Raw genomic sequence first — 13165 nt, forward strand, 5'->3', positions numbered from 1 at the left:
TCGTACTTTTTTAATACGATTTTTGCTCCTCACATGATAAAATCGTACTTTTTTTTTATTTGATCAAAAATCGATCAGATATCAATGGAAATCAACTTTAGAATGAATATTTATTCAATTTTAGCTTTGAAACCCATCAAAAATTGGTTGAAAAGTGACTTGAGAAAAAAAGTACGATTTTTGCTCCTCATATAATAAAATCGTACTTTTTTAATACGATTTTTGCTCCTCACATGATAAAATCGTACTTTTTTTTTATTTGATCAAAAATCGATCAGATATCAATGGAAATCAACTTTAGAATGAATATTTATTCAATTTTAGCTTTGAAACCCATCAAAATTTGGTTGAAAAGTGACTTGAAAAAAAAGTACGATTTTTGCTCCTCATATAATAAAATCGTACTTTTTTAATACGATTTTTGCTCCTCACATGATAAAATCGTACTTTTTTTTATTTGATCAAAAATCGATCAGATATCAATGGAAATCAACTTTAGAATGAATATTTATTCAATTTTAGCTTTGAAACCCATCAAAATTTGGTTGAAAAGTGACTTGAGAAAAAAAGTACGATTTTTGCTCCTCATATGATAAAATCGTACTTTTTTTTATTTGATCAAAAATCGATCAGATATCAATGGAAATCAACTTTAGAATGAATATTTATTCAATTTTAGCTTTGAAACCCATCAAAAATTGGTTGAAAAGTGACTTGAAAAAAAAAGTACGATTTTTGCTCCTCATATAATAAAATCGTACTTTTTTAATACGATTTTTGCTCCTCACATGATAAAATCGTACTTTTTTTTATTTGATCAAAAATCGATCAGATATCAATGGAAATCAACTTTAGAATGAATATTTATTCAATTTTAGCTTTGAAACCCATCAAAAATTGGTTGAAAAGTGACTTGAAAAAAAAAGTACGATTTTTGCTCCTCATATAATAAAATCGTACTTTTTTAATACGATTTTTGCTCCTCACATGATAAAATCGTACTTTTTTTTATTTGATCAAAAATCGATCAGATATCAATGGAAATCAACTTTAGAATGAATATTTATTCAATTTTAGCTTTGAAACCCATCAAAATTTGGTTGAAAAGTGACTTGAAAAAAAAAGTACGATTTTTGCTCCTCATATGATAAAATCGTACTTTTTTTTTATTTGATCAAAAATCGATCAGATATCAATGGAAATCAACTTTAGAATGAATATTTATTAATTTTTAGCTTTGAAACCCATCAAAAATTGGTTGAAAAGTGACTTGAGAAAAAAAGTACGATTTTTGCTCCTCATATAATAAAATCGTACTTTTTTAATACGATTTTTGCTCCTCACATGATAAAATCGTACTTTTTTTTATTTGATCAAAAATCGATCAGATATCAATGGAAATCAACTTTAGAATGAATATTTATTCAATTTTAGCTTTGAAACCCATCAAAAATTGGTTGAAAAGTGACTTGAGAAAAAAAGTACGATTTTTGCTCCTCATATGATAAAATCGTACTTTTTTAATACGATTTTTGCTCCTCACATGATAAAATCGTACTTTTTTTTATTTGATCAAAAATCGATCAGATATCAATGGAAATCAACTTTAGAATGAATATTTATTCAATTTTAGCTTTGAAACCCATCAAAATTTGGTTGAAAAGTGACTTGAAAAAAAAGTACGATTTTTGCTCCTCATATAATAAAATCGTACTTTTTTAATACGATTTTTGCTCCTCACATGATAAAATCGTACTTTTTTTATTTGATCAAAAATCGATCAGATATCAATGGAAATCAACTTTAGAATGAATATTTATTCAATTTTAGCTTTGAAACCCATCAAAATTTGGTTGAAAAGTGACTTGAGAAAAAAAGTACGATTTTTGCTCCTCATATGATAAAATCGTACTTTTTTTTGTTTGATCAAAAATCGATCAGATATCAATGGAAATCAACTTTAGAATGTATATTTATTTAATTTTAGCTTTGAAACCCATCAAAATTTGGTTGAAAAGTGACTTGAAAAAAAAGTACGATTTTTGCTCCTCATATAATAAAATCGTACTTTTTTAATACGATTTTTGCTCCTCACATGATAAAATCGTACTTTTTTTATTTGATCAAAAATCGATCAGATATCAATGGAAATCAACTTTAGAATGAATATTTATTCAATTTTAGCTTTGAAACCCATCAAAATTTGGTTGAAAAGTGACTTGAAAAAAAAAAGTACGATTTTTGCTCCTCATATGATAAAATCGTACTTTTTTTTATTTGATCAAAAATCGATCAGATATCAATGGAAATCAACTTTAGAATGAATATTTATTCAATTTTAGCTTTGAAACCCATCAAAATTTGGTTGAAAAGTGACTTGAAAAAAAAAGTACGATTTTTGCTCCTCATATAATAAAATCGTACTTTTTTAATACGATTTTTGCTCCTCACATGATAAAATCGTACTTTTTTTTATTTGATCAAAAATCGATCAGATATCAATGGAAATCAACTTTAGAATGAATATTTATTCAATTTTAGCTTTGAAACCCATCAAAAATTGGTTGAAAAGTGACTTGAAAAAAAAGTACGATTTTTGCTCCTCATATAATAAAATCGTACTTTTTTTTATTTGATCAAAAATCGATCAGATATCAATGGAAATCAACTTTAGAATGAATATTTATTCAATTTTAGCTTTGAAACCCATCAAAAATGGGTTGAAAATTGAGCATTCGAGCTAGATTACGGTTCACCGGCTCAAATTGTAGGTTTTGGCATTAGAAACAACTTTTGTTTTGGACTTTTTCTAAATTCTACATTTTCGATGTACAGGCGCCATTTAAAGATGTGAGCGAAAAAAATTCTTAAAAAAAAAATTCAGCCAAAATTTGTTGTTTGATAGATGCTGAGATAAACTTTAAAATAACATTTTTCACGAAAGCCGAAACTTCAAATGTCTATGCGAATTTCATGAGAAATTATGAAAGATTGAAAGGGTTGTCTTAAAGTGAAAAAATTAAATTTAATGGCCTAAGTTTAAAAAAAAATTTAAGCACTTTTCATGATTTTCCTGTTAAAATGTCAAAAACCCGAAAACGCAACCTACCTTTCAAAAAATTAATTTTAGCGCATAATAACTTTTGTTTTTAGTTAATTTTGGCAGTTGTTGAACACTTGTTACCTAACATCTGCAATTTTCTTATTACCAACTAAATAGCTTACTATGTAGTAGAAGTAGTTACTACACCTTCCGTTAACTAGGCGGCATTGTTTTGTAGCAACACCAAATGCTTATTTATTCGCCTTACGAGGTACCTGTTAAACTAAATCGATTTACACATACCTACAATGTGCCTTGAAATTACTATGTCCTTTAGTAATCGTGTGACTGTCGCATCGTTCACTCGTTTTTTTTATTCGAAAAGCACTAAAAAAAATTTGCATTTTTTTTTCTAAAAAAATCAAAAATGGATTCATTTAATTTGATTGCTTCCGTAACTTTGAACGAAGAAATTGTCGTTGAAAGTTACAAGTCTGAGACAGGATTTACTTTAATTTTGGCTCGCATGAAAGGACCTGTTATTCACACTTATTTCGTGATTCGTAAGTGAAGTGTTAACATTTAAAAATTGAAAAAACTCATTTTTGTCAATTTTTAGCTACTGAACGACATGATAATCCAGCTGTAGCTTTTACGTTAGAAGAACTTATTTTTAAAGGTTTCAATCGAGTTTCTCAACAAGGATTCGTTCACAAAATTTCAAACAAATATAGATATCAGACGAAGTAAGTGCAGCTAGTAATATAGTCATTCAATCAATAATTACGTACGCGAGGTGCTGAATTAATCATTCAATACGTTTATTTTTTCATTTTTTTTTTCGAATAGAATACAAGACCATGCATGTTATGTGCTAGACATGGCATGTAATGAAGGAATAACAAATCTATTACCTGTATATTTGGATCATATTTTATTCCCTTTGCCTTTAGCGGTAAGTGTGTTAAATTGTTTTATCTAATAAGAATTGTTTTTGACTTCAAAAAGACATGAATGAATTTCATCATAAAAAAATTTCATAAAAATTTGTCAAAAGGGCTTTAATTTATCATTTTTAATCATTTTATAACTCAAAACTGCCAAAAAATTGAAACTGAAAAAAAAAATTTTTTCTTTGACATAGTTTTGTTTTGAAAACCAAATCAAGAGCAAAACTGTGTCAAAAACTGTGTCAAAAACTGTTGTCAAATCTTGCTCCAAATGGATAAAAATTTGTCAGAGGGCTCTAAAAAAATTTTATTTTGTTTTGAAAAAAAAATCAAAAATTCTTCAAAACTAAAAATTTGTTGAAACTGAAAAAAAATTTATCATTTTTAATTTCCTTTGAATGGAAACTGATCGTTTTGTTCTTTGAAAACTAAATCAAGAGCAAAACTAAATCAAAAACTGTGTCAAAAACTGTGTCAAAGCCATTTTTGACAAATCTTGCTCCAAATGGATAAAAATTTGTCAGAGGGCTCTAATTTATCATTTTTAATCATATTATAACTCAAAATTGCCAAAATATTTAACCTGAAAAAATTTTTTTTCTTTGACATAGTTTTGTTTTGAAAACTAAATCAAGAGCAAAACTAAATCAAAAACTGTGTCAGAGCCATTTTTGACAAATCTTGCTCCAAATGGATAGAAAATTTGTCAGAGGGCTCTAATTTATCATTTTTAATCATTTTATAACTCAAAACTGCCAAAAAATTTAAACTGAAAAAAAATTTTTTCTTTGACATAGTTTTGTTTTGAAAACTAAATCAAGAGCAAAACTAAATCAAAAACTGTGTCAAAGCCATTTTTGACAAATCTTGCTCCAAATGGATAAAAATTTGTCAGAGAGCTCTAATTTATCATTTTTAATCATTTTATAACTCAAAACTGCAAAAAAATTGAAACTGAAAAAATTTTTTTCCTTTGACATAGTTTTGTTTTGAAAACTAAATCAAGAGCAAAAAAACTGTCAAAAACTGTGTCAAAGCTATTTTTGTCAAATCTTGCTCCAAATGGATAGAAATTTGTCAGAGGGCACTAATTTATCATTTTTAATCATTTTATAACTCAAAACTGCCAAAAAATTTAAACTGAAAAAAAATTTTTTCTTTGACATAGTTTTGTTTTGAAAACTAAATCAAGAGCAAAACTAAATCAAAAACTGTGTCAAAGCCATTTTTGACAAATCTTGCTCCAAATGGATAAAAATTTGTCAGAGGGGCTCTAATTTATCATTTTTAATCATTTTATAGCTTAAAATTGCTAAAAAATGAGGAGTACGAAAATGTGACTTGAGGAGTACAAAATTGTGAAATGAGGAGTACAAAAAAGCGTATGAATTAAAAAAATCCCATTTGAATTCTTAAAAAGTTCAATAAACTTAAATTCATTTAATGACCTGGATTCAAAATACTAAAAAAAAACTCTTTCGTTTGTTGCACTTACGTCAATTACATTAATAAATAAATAGTTTAGTCTTTTTTTAACTTATGACGACTTACGATTAAGCACACATATCATTACTTTGACAAATAGACCTATTTTCATGTGAAATATGTGTCAAGGGATAATGTTGAATGTTTGTTAGAAAAACAATAATTACTGGCTATTAGCATATATCAAAACAACTATAACTCAGAATATCATTTCCATGTCATTTTTTGTAATTAGGAAATTGACAATATTGATCAAAACGAAGGAATAATTACTCCAAGGCTGCTTATTGAAGAACATGATTGCAATGCGATGATAATACGTGAAGTTTACCGCCATCTATATCCAGAAACTGATTTTTTGTTAGAAGTACTTTCTATGAAGAAGGATTGTAGCATTGAAGAGGTAATTTATTAACTAACTAGCTCATTAACTAAAATTAACTTTGATTTCTATAGATTCGAGATTACCATACAAAACATTATGCTCCAGCTAATACAACAATTTTCATAGCTGGACCAATTGAACCTGATGAAATTTTTACTTCACTTCAGGATTTAGAAACAAAAATCAAAAACAAAGAACTTGAGAGCTTTGAAAGATCTTTTAACACTGAATTAACTCCTCTTGAAGAGAACATTGTTAAAACGATAGAATATCACAGTGAAGAAGAGTCAACAGGTTTTGTATGTCTTGCTTGGAGAGGACCAAACATCATCACAGAATATGAAAATTTTATTGCGTGTAAAATCCTATTGAAATATTTATGTGGTAGTTCAATTAGTCCCATTCAACGTTTAATGCTGGAAATTGAAAATCCATTAGCAAGTCATATTTCATATCAATTTATCGAGTGTTTAGAAGTAATTATGTTGATTAATTTAAGTGGCATCAATTTAGATAGAATATCAGAAGTCGATGAGAAACTAATGGAGGTTTTGAACGGAATAGTTGAAGAAGGGATTGACATGAAACGAATGGAAACAGTAATCAAATCAGAGCTTATAGAATTCCAAAATAGCTTAGAAAGAAATCCTTACTTGACAGTTTTTGAAAAACTTTTACCTACAATGATTTATGCTGAAGAAACTGCAAATGAAGAAATAATTCAAAAACGACTATGCTCTGAAGATGTTTTTGCTGAAATGCTTGAAAAACCTAACGAATACTGGATTGAAATTTTTCTACAATATTTTATCAGTGGAAAACATGTAACTATTGAAGCGATTCCTTGTTCTGAAAAGTTACAAAGTTCAACTGAAGAAGAGGAAGAAGAACAACCTCTAAATGACCTTGAAGATATATTGATTGAAACTCAAAGCAATGAAGATCTCATAGTTGAAAAAGAAGAACCTTCTCCAGATGAAACAACTTCAGATCCTGATGGCTTCTTGTGGAGTCTTCGATACTGCTCTTCAAAAGGTTCTAATCCTCCAAATATAAACTTACAAAAGATGCCATTTTACACAGAAGCTTATGACTTATCTACCAGCTTTGTTCATTTAAGTTTAACCATTAATACAGATTCTGTTCCAACTGATCTTCGATTGTATCTACCACTGTTCATTGAACTACTGATTAAAAGTCCAATTGAAATAGATGATGAAATAGTTTCCATAGATGAAATCACTTCATTGATGGAAGAAGATTTGATTTCGGTTTCAACTAACATTGGTATTCAATCCGTTGAAGTTCCACAAAGTTTCCTTCCTTATTCAAATCATCTTCAACTATCGATGCAAGTTCAAATGGAAAAGTATGAAAGCGGAATCAACTGGATGCACAAACTTTTGCACAAATCAACTTTCGTTCAAGATCGAATCAAAAGTTGCTGTATGAAACTCTTGAATCAAATGGTTGAAACCAAGCGAAATAACAGGATCATCTGTCGTCAAATCATTGACGCAATGTTCTATGATCCTACAAGTAACATTCGTTTACATTCAATCCTAAAGCAACAACAATTTCTGAGCGAAGTTGTATCCAAAATTGAAGAAGATCAAACCGAAGAGATCATTGAACAACTAAACCTCTTACGTGACATTTTGTTGAACCCAAATAACAACATTTCAGTTCATATAGCAACTGATTGGAGCAAACTAGCAAGTCTTGAAATAGATCTTCTTGAACCTTGGACAAACGCATTTCCACAAATTGAACTTGATGACGTTCCAAAGAAACTTTATGTTCTCCCGGATTTTGTGTTCTTTGAACTTCTAGCTTTGCCAGAAGATGTCAATGGAGTTATCGTTGGTCGAAGTTCGTCTCAAAGTTCGCATCTTTTTCAAGCAGTTCGTAGCATCAATGATTACCGTGATACTGATTTGCCTGCTTTGATAGTTTTGTTAGAATATTTGACACAACCTGAAAGTACGATTTTCCGTAGTTTGAAAAGCAAAGGTTTGGCGTGTGATTTTTCAATTGATGTTTATCCTAATGAAGGACTTCTTGTTTTGAGTGTTTTGAAGTCGAAGCATATAGTAACAACTTATCATTTAATAAAAGTAATCATCGAGAAGCATTTAGAAGAAACTTTTGAACTCAGTGAACGCCATCTTGAAGTTGCAAAGAATTCAGCACTGTACAATGCTGTGAATAGTGAAGGCACAATTGCTCAACTTGTGATGCGATCTATCATAGTTGGTTTTCAGGAGGTTCCATATGATTGGAATAAAGTTTTTATCAAGGTAATGTTCGATTTGAATTGAATCCCTAAATGTTTCTGAATCTAATTTGAAATTTTAGAAGCTTCAAAGAGTAACTGTTGAAGACTTAAAGGAAGTTGGTCAAAAGCATTTAACGAATTTAGTAAGTGCAGATTCACGTGTATCATGTATTTGTCCATTAGAGAAAACAGAAGAAATTCAAAGTGGTCTAAATGAGTTGGGAATGAATCTTCAAGTTGAACCATCTTTGAACGAAAGTATTTTGGCAAATTTTTAATTTGAAATTTTTGACTTGTGACAATTTGATTAATAAAGTGAGCTTTTAACGCACAAATTATATTTTTAGAGTTTTATTTATTTATTAATTTTTTTTGTTCATAAGATAAAAATGTAAAATGTTCAAAATTTCATAAATAAAAAAATTTGCCAAATATTTAAAATTTTCGTTAGTTGAAGGTAAGTTGCTTGTTTAATTTGTAAGTTGAATTGTTTTAATTTTTTTAAAACACAAGCCGATTTAAAAAAAACAATTAATTTGACCAGGCAAAATAATTTTAGGTTTTTAGGCCGCTCTAAATGAAAATCAAAAATAAAGTCCAAAATTTTTGAAAATAAAATGGGGTGGGGGGAAAATAAAAAAAAAAGTTTTGAAATACTATTATATTTTTGATGTTTTTTTAAACTTTTTACTTTAAGGTTTGCTAATTTAAAATAAATTTAGAATGTTTAATATTAAAAATTAAAGAAAAAAATTTCATAAAAAATAACTGTCAAAAAATTTTAAAAATTTTAATGTAATTTTAATGTAAGTAATTTTATGAAAAAATTTTTAGAGAAGAAATTTTATGTTAAAATATGATTTTTAAACCACAATCAGTAAAAATTAAAAAAAAATTAAAAAATTTTTGAAAATTTCTTTAAAAAATATGAAAAAAAAAAACGGTAATTTTTGATGAAATTTTTAATTTTTTTTTATTTTGCCCCATTGGATTTTTGACTTTTAAAATGGGGCATCGGACTTTATTTTTGATTTTTTATTTTTGATTTTCATGCGGCCTTACGTTAAAATATAATATTTTTTTTTAATTTATTTTTTTAGTAATAAAAGTTTTTAAAATCAAAAAAAAAAAAAAAAAAAAAAAATTAGGTAAATTTAAAAATATAAAAAAGGAGTAAAAATTAAACATTTTTTAGCTTTTCAAATGAATTTTATTTTTTTTTTTAACTGGAAAAAATTATTCAGAAAAAAATAAATTTATTAAAATTTTTTTTTTTTAAACTAGAAAAATTCTGAAAATTAATTAAAATCTTTACAATTTTTGGAGTCATAGAAAAGTATCAAATAATTAAATAAATAAATATTTTTAAAAATTGCACTTGCCTTAAAATAAAAAAAAAATTTTTTAAATGCATTAAAAATTGTCATTTTTTATTTTCTTTCGAAATAGTACAAAAATTCAATATTCATATAATATTTTTCAAAAAAAAAAACAAAAAAAAAACATCAAATATAACAAACAAACTTCATTTAGTATTCGTAAATAAATTAAAATTATACGACAAATCAGTTTTTCCTTGTAAAACTTTTTGCTGTAAATTCTGTAAAAAAAAATTTTTTTTTTCAATTTTTCTGTGAATTTCAATTAATTTTTAATTATACCTTATTAAACATATCCAACAAAAACCGATGTTTCCTCTTCAAATTATTCAACTTTTCAACTTCTTTCTTTTTCAGCACTTCCGGTAAATTTTGGTATTGTTTCAGCGAATGGAGTTTCAAGGCTCTTGTACTGAATAATCTCTTTTGAGCTAAGAAAAAATCGAATTTTTAAAGAAAAGAATTTTTTTTTTTCAAATTTTTGCACATACCTAATGGAGGAGGCGGTAATTTCCGTAACTTTTCCTTCAAACAAGTTTCTGACGTTAGCAGTAACAGTTTTTGTCGTTGTTCGTTCCTTAACTGCCTCAGTCTTCGCAGTTCTTTTATACATTCGTTACGTTCATCCATCGCTTGGAGAATTTTCGGCCTCTTTTCTCCCAAATATTCTTTGAGCGTTTGACCTGGCAAGCGTTCGTCATTTTCTTTCGGTACAAAATCTTTGTCAAAAACAATTGAATAAGCTTGAGCTTGTTGACAATTCGTCTGAATTTGCTTGTTAATTTGAGTTTTGTTGATAATTTGAGGTTTTTGCGGGTCCTCAGGGCTTTTATTCTCAAAATATGGCGAAATTCGTCTCAGCGAATCCGTGGTTTGGGTTTCTGTATGTTTTTTTGGCTCAACATATGGTCTATTGGAAGTCCCTGAATCACCAGAAGACGCTCTTGACGAAAGTTTTCGCAATCTTTCATTGTCCGAAGCACTTTTTCCCGTCGTTCCGTAAGGTTTTGTGTAATTTTTACTCACGGAATCCACTGAATCATACAATTTTCCATGCTGATTCACATATTGCTCCATGAAATTTTCCTTCCTTTGCACCAAATTATTGTCCAAAGACGTCGGCGTGCCTAATCTCGACCTTCCTTTTTCCTTAAAATTAATATTTTCATAAATTTTCTCCGTATTTTTCGTTTTTCGCATCTCCGATTGGACTTTTTCCTTGATTTGGGCTAAACGATCAATTTCTTTTTCAATCGTTAGGAGCTGATGCAACTTTCGTTTCATACTTTCGCCATCACGTAACGTCGAAGTCGACGAGGAACTTTCTTTCGAGGCAAAATTAGCACTTGTTGAACTCGAAATATGCGTCGATGACGAACTTTTTTGATTTTCATAAGAAATTTCCGAATGAGTCATGGGTTTTAAGGTTTCTTTAACGAAATTTTGCAGCAAAAAACTTTTTTCGAAGGTATCGTGGACATTTTCTGCTGAAGTGTAAACGGGAATTTCCTCACTGGCATCAGTTTTTGCGGATTTTTCTTCTTTTTCTACATTTTTAGGAGAGATTTCTGCGTGAAAGCTCTTAATTTTGCGATAAGAAGTCGATTCCGATATCGTTGAGGAGCTACAAGACCCGATTTTGGTCAAAATTTCCTCACTTTTCTCCAAAGAAGCGACTTTGAAGATTTTTTGCATCAATTTTTTGATGAGAGATTTCTTCATGGCATTTTTCATGGTCTTCGAATCGAGTACGGAGTTCATCAGAGCGATGGCCATTTGGAGTTCTTCATCTACGGGAGGTGATGTGTCTTCGGTAGACTCCCTACTGCTGTCCGTTGATGACTTGGGTGGCGGTTTCGGCAGTTTTTTCGGGGATTTATGCTTTTTTTGAGGCGTTTTCAGTAAAATTTCTTCCTTTATCTCGTTTTGCGGACCGATAAACGTGAAACTTCCCGATTCCATGCTCGTTTGTTCATCATTTTCGGCAGTTTTAACAACTTGCAGCACTTGTTCCGTCTCCGAACTTTTATTTAAAGCCTCGACGGGCTCATGAACGGTCACATCTTGCATCGATTTGAAGGGCGTCACTTGCACCGACTTGTTCCGAAGCTCATGAAGACTCGTCTGGATGATTTTTTCGGTGAATTTTTTGCGTGGCGCATCCATTGGAGTACTTTGCGCATCTGGTTGGAAGATTTTCGGGGCGAATTTCGGCTCTGTCGCGTACTTGTCCTTGTATTTCGTGTAAACTTCCATCCAGTTTTCGTTGTTTAGGGAGCGTCTTCGTGCCTGACGAGGTGTCGCGTCATCCTGCTTGCCCGGGGAATTTTTTACGATGACAATTTGATCGTTCGAGGACAGTCCCTGTTTGCGCATGTACGACTTAATGGCCTTCTTTTCCGTATTTGACAACGCCGATTGGTCACAAATTTGGAATTCTTGACTGTAACCGACGTCCGCGAGGGAATCCCATTCGAGACGATGCTCTTTTGACGTCACACTTTCATTGGGAGACGTTTGCCATTCGTCATTTTTAGAGTCATCCAATTTTTTGGGGTGACTTATGTTCGGTTTTATCGGCTCATCAGCGGATTCTTGCTGTTCGGGACACGTTTGAGTCTCAACGCAGTACAAAATTTTCTGTTGTGTCACGTAAAGTTGCGGTAATTGCGGCACCGGAGGATTTTCCGAAGGAATTGGCTGTGGCGGCAAGGAAATCTCAATTTTTGATAATAAATTCAAATTTACACTCTTTTCTGTAGGTAATTCAGCAATGCCGGAGAGTTCATCTGTCATCGCTGACGATTCTTTAACTGGAGTCGTGGCATCGACAGACTTATGTGCGACAATGGCATGATGTTCACACGAAAATTCCGTCGAATCAAGCAAATTACGTTGACTTTTGTTGATTTCGCAATCACTTAATTTCAAGTTGGTCAAGGATTTGGCGAATTCACTGCTGATATTTTCCGTTTCAGGGTTTTCGGTGTTCAAACAAGTCTCGCTGGAGGTCCGATGAGACTTTGACAATTTGCTGTTGCGGAAATATTTTTCCAAACCACGATTTTTGGCGAAACGGTTGTAATAGTCGAGAGCTGAGCTCGATAAATATTCGTTGCTTCCGGATTTCTTGACTGAAATTTAAAATTTTTGATTATTTTTTGTTGAAATTGCGAGGAAAAAACTCACGAGGCATTTTATGCTCCAAGAAATTAAAGCGTTTTAATTAATTTTTGGACTATTTCGTCGTTTCTCTGGTTGTAAGGCAACGAAATTACTGTAAACAAAGGGGTACTGGTTTTTAACGATGACGCCTTGACGTGACGTATGGGAATGCGGTTACCCATGGAAATGTATGAAACTACACTGAACGACGCAGTTACCAATACATTATGTTATTTTTCAGGTAGGAACGAATTTTTTTCGTGTTAAAATATCAAAAATACTAAATTCAAAAATTTTTTATGAAATATCGAGGGAAAACTTGAGTTTTAGTCTCAAGATTTAAATATAAAAAATTCAACATAAGGCCGTTCCAAATTTTTTCCGATGTTTTTGTCCCAAAACTTTTTTTTCAAAATGGAGGGGGGGGGGCAAAATAAAAAAAAAAAGTTTTGAAATACTTTTTCATACAAAATGACAAAA

At 30.2% G+C, this 13165-nt stretch overlaps 1 protein-coding gene across 1 annotated transcript; it reads left to right on the forward strand.

Annotated features, from left to right (window-relative positions):
- The first annotated feature begins 3470 nt into the window (after positions 1-3470).
- On the forward strand, positions 3471-8419 carry LOC134828555 (uncharacterized protein C05D11.1-like). Its single transcript, XM_063841531.1, has 6 exons — positions 3471-3606; positions 3663-3789; positions 3893-3998; positions 5714-5881; positions 5935-8163; positions 8222-8419. Exons 1-6 carry the CDS (start codon positions 3471-3473, stop codon positions 8417-8419), a joined length of 2964 nt encoding a protein of 987 aa, XP_063697601.1.
- Positions 8420-13165: the final 4746 nt, after the last annotated feature.

Source organism: Culicoides brevitarsis, chromosome 2, assembly GCF_036172545.1.
Source record: "Culicoides brevitarsis isolate CSIRO-B50_1 chromosome 2, AGI_CSIRO_Cbre_v1, whole genome shotgun sequence".
NCBI classification, from domain to species: domain Eukaryota; kingdom Metazoa; phylum Arthropoda; class Insecta; order Diptera; family Ceratopogonidae; genus Culicoides; species Culicoides brevitarsis.

Bases quoted from the DNA above. Each gene is read 5' to 3' on its own strand.
- LOC134828555 (XM_063841531.1), top strand. From the start codon at position 3,471: ATGGATTCATTTAATTTGATTGCTTCCGTAACTTTGAACGAAGAAATT. The intron at 3,999-5,713 runs GTAAGTGTGTTA...TTTTGTAATTAG, and splicing joins TATTCCCTTTGCCTTTAGCG to GAAATTGACAATATTGATCA. The intron at 5,882-5,934 runs GTAATTTATTAA...TGATTTCTATAG, and splicing joins AGGATTGTAGCATTGAAGAG to ATTCGAGATTACCATACAAA.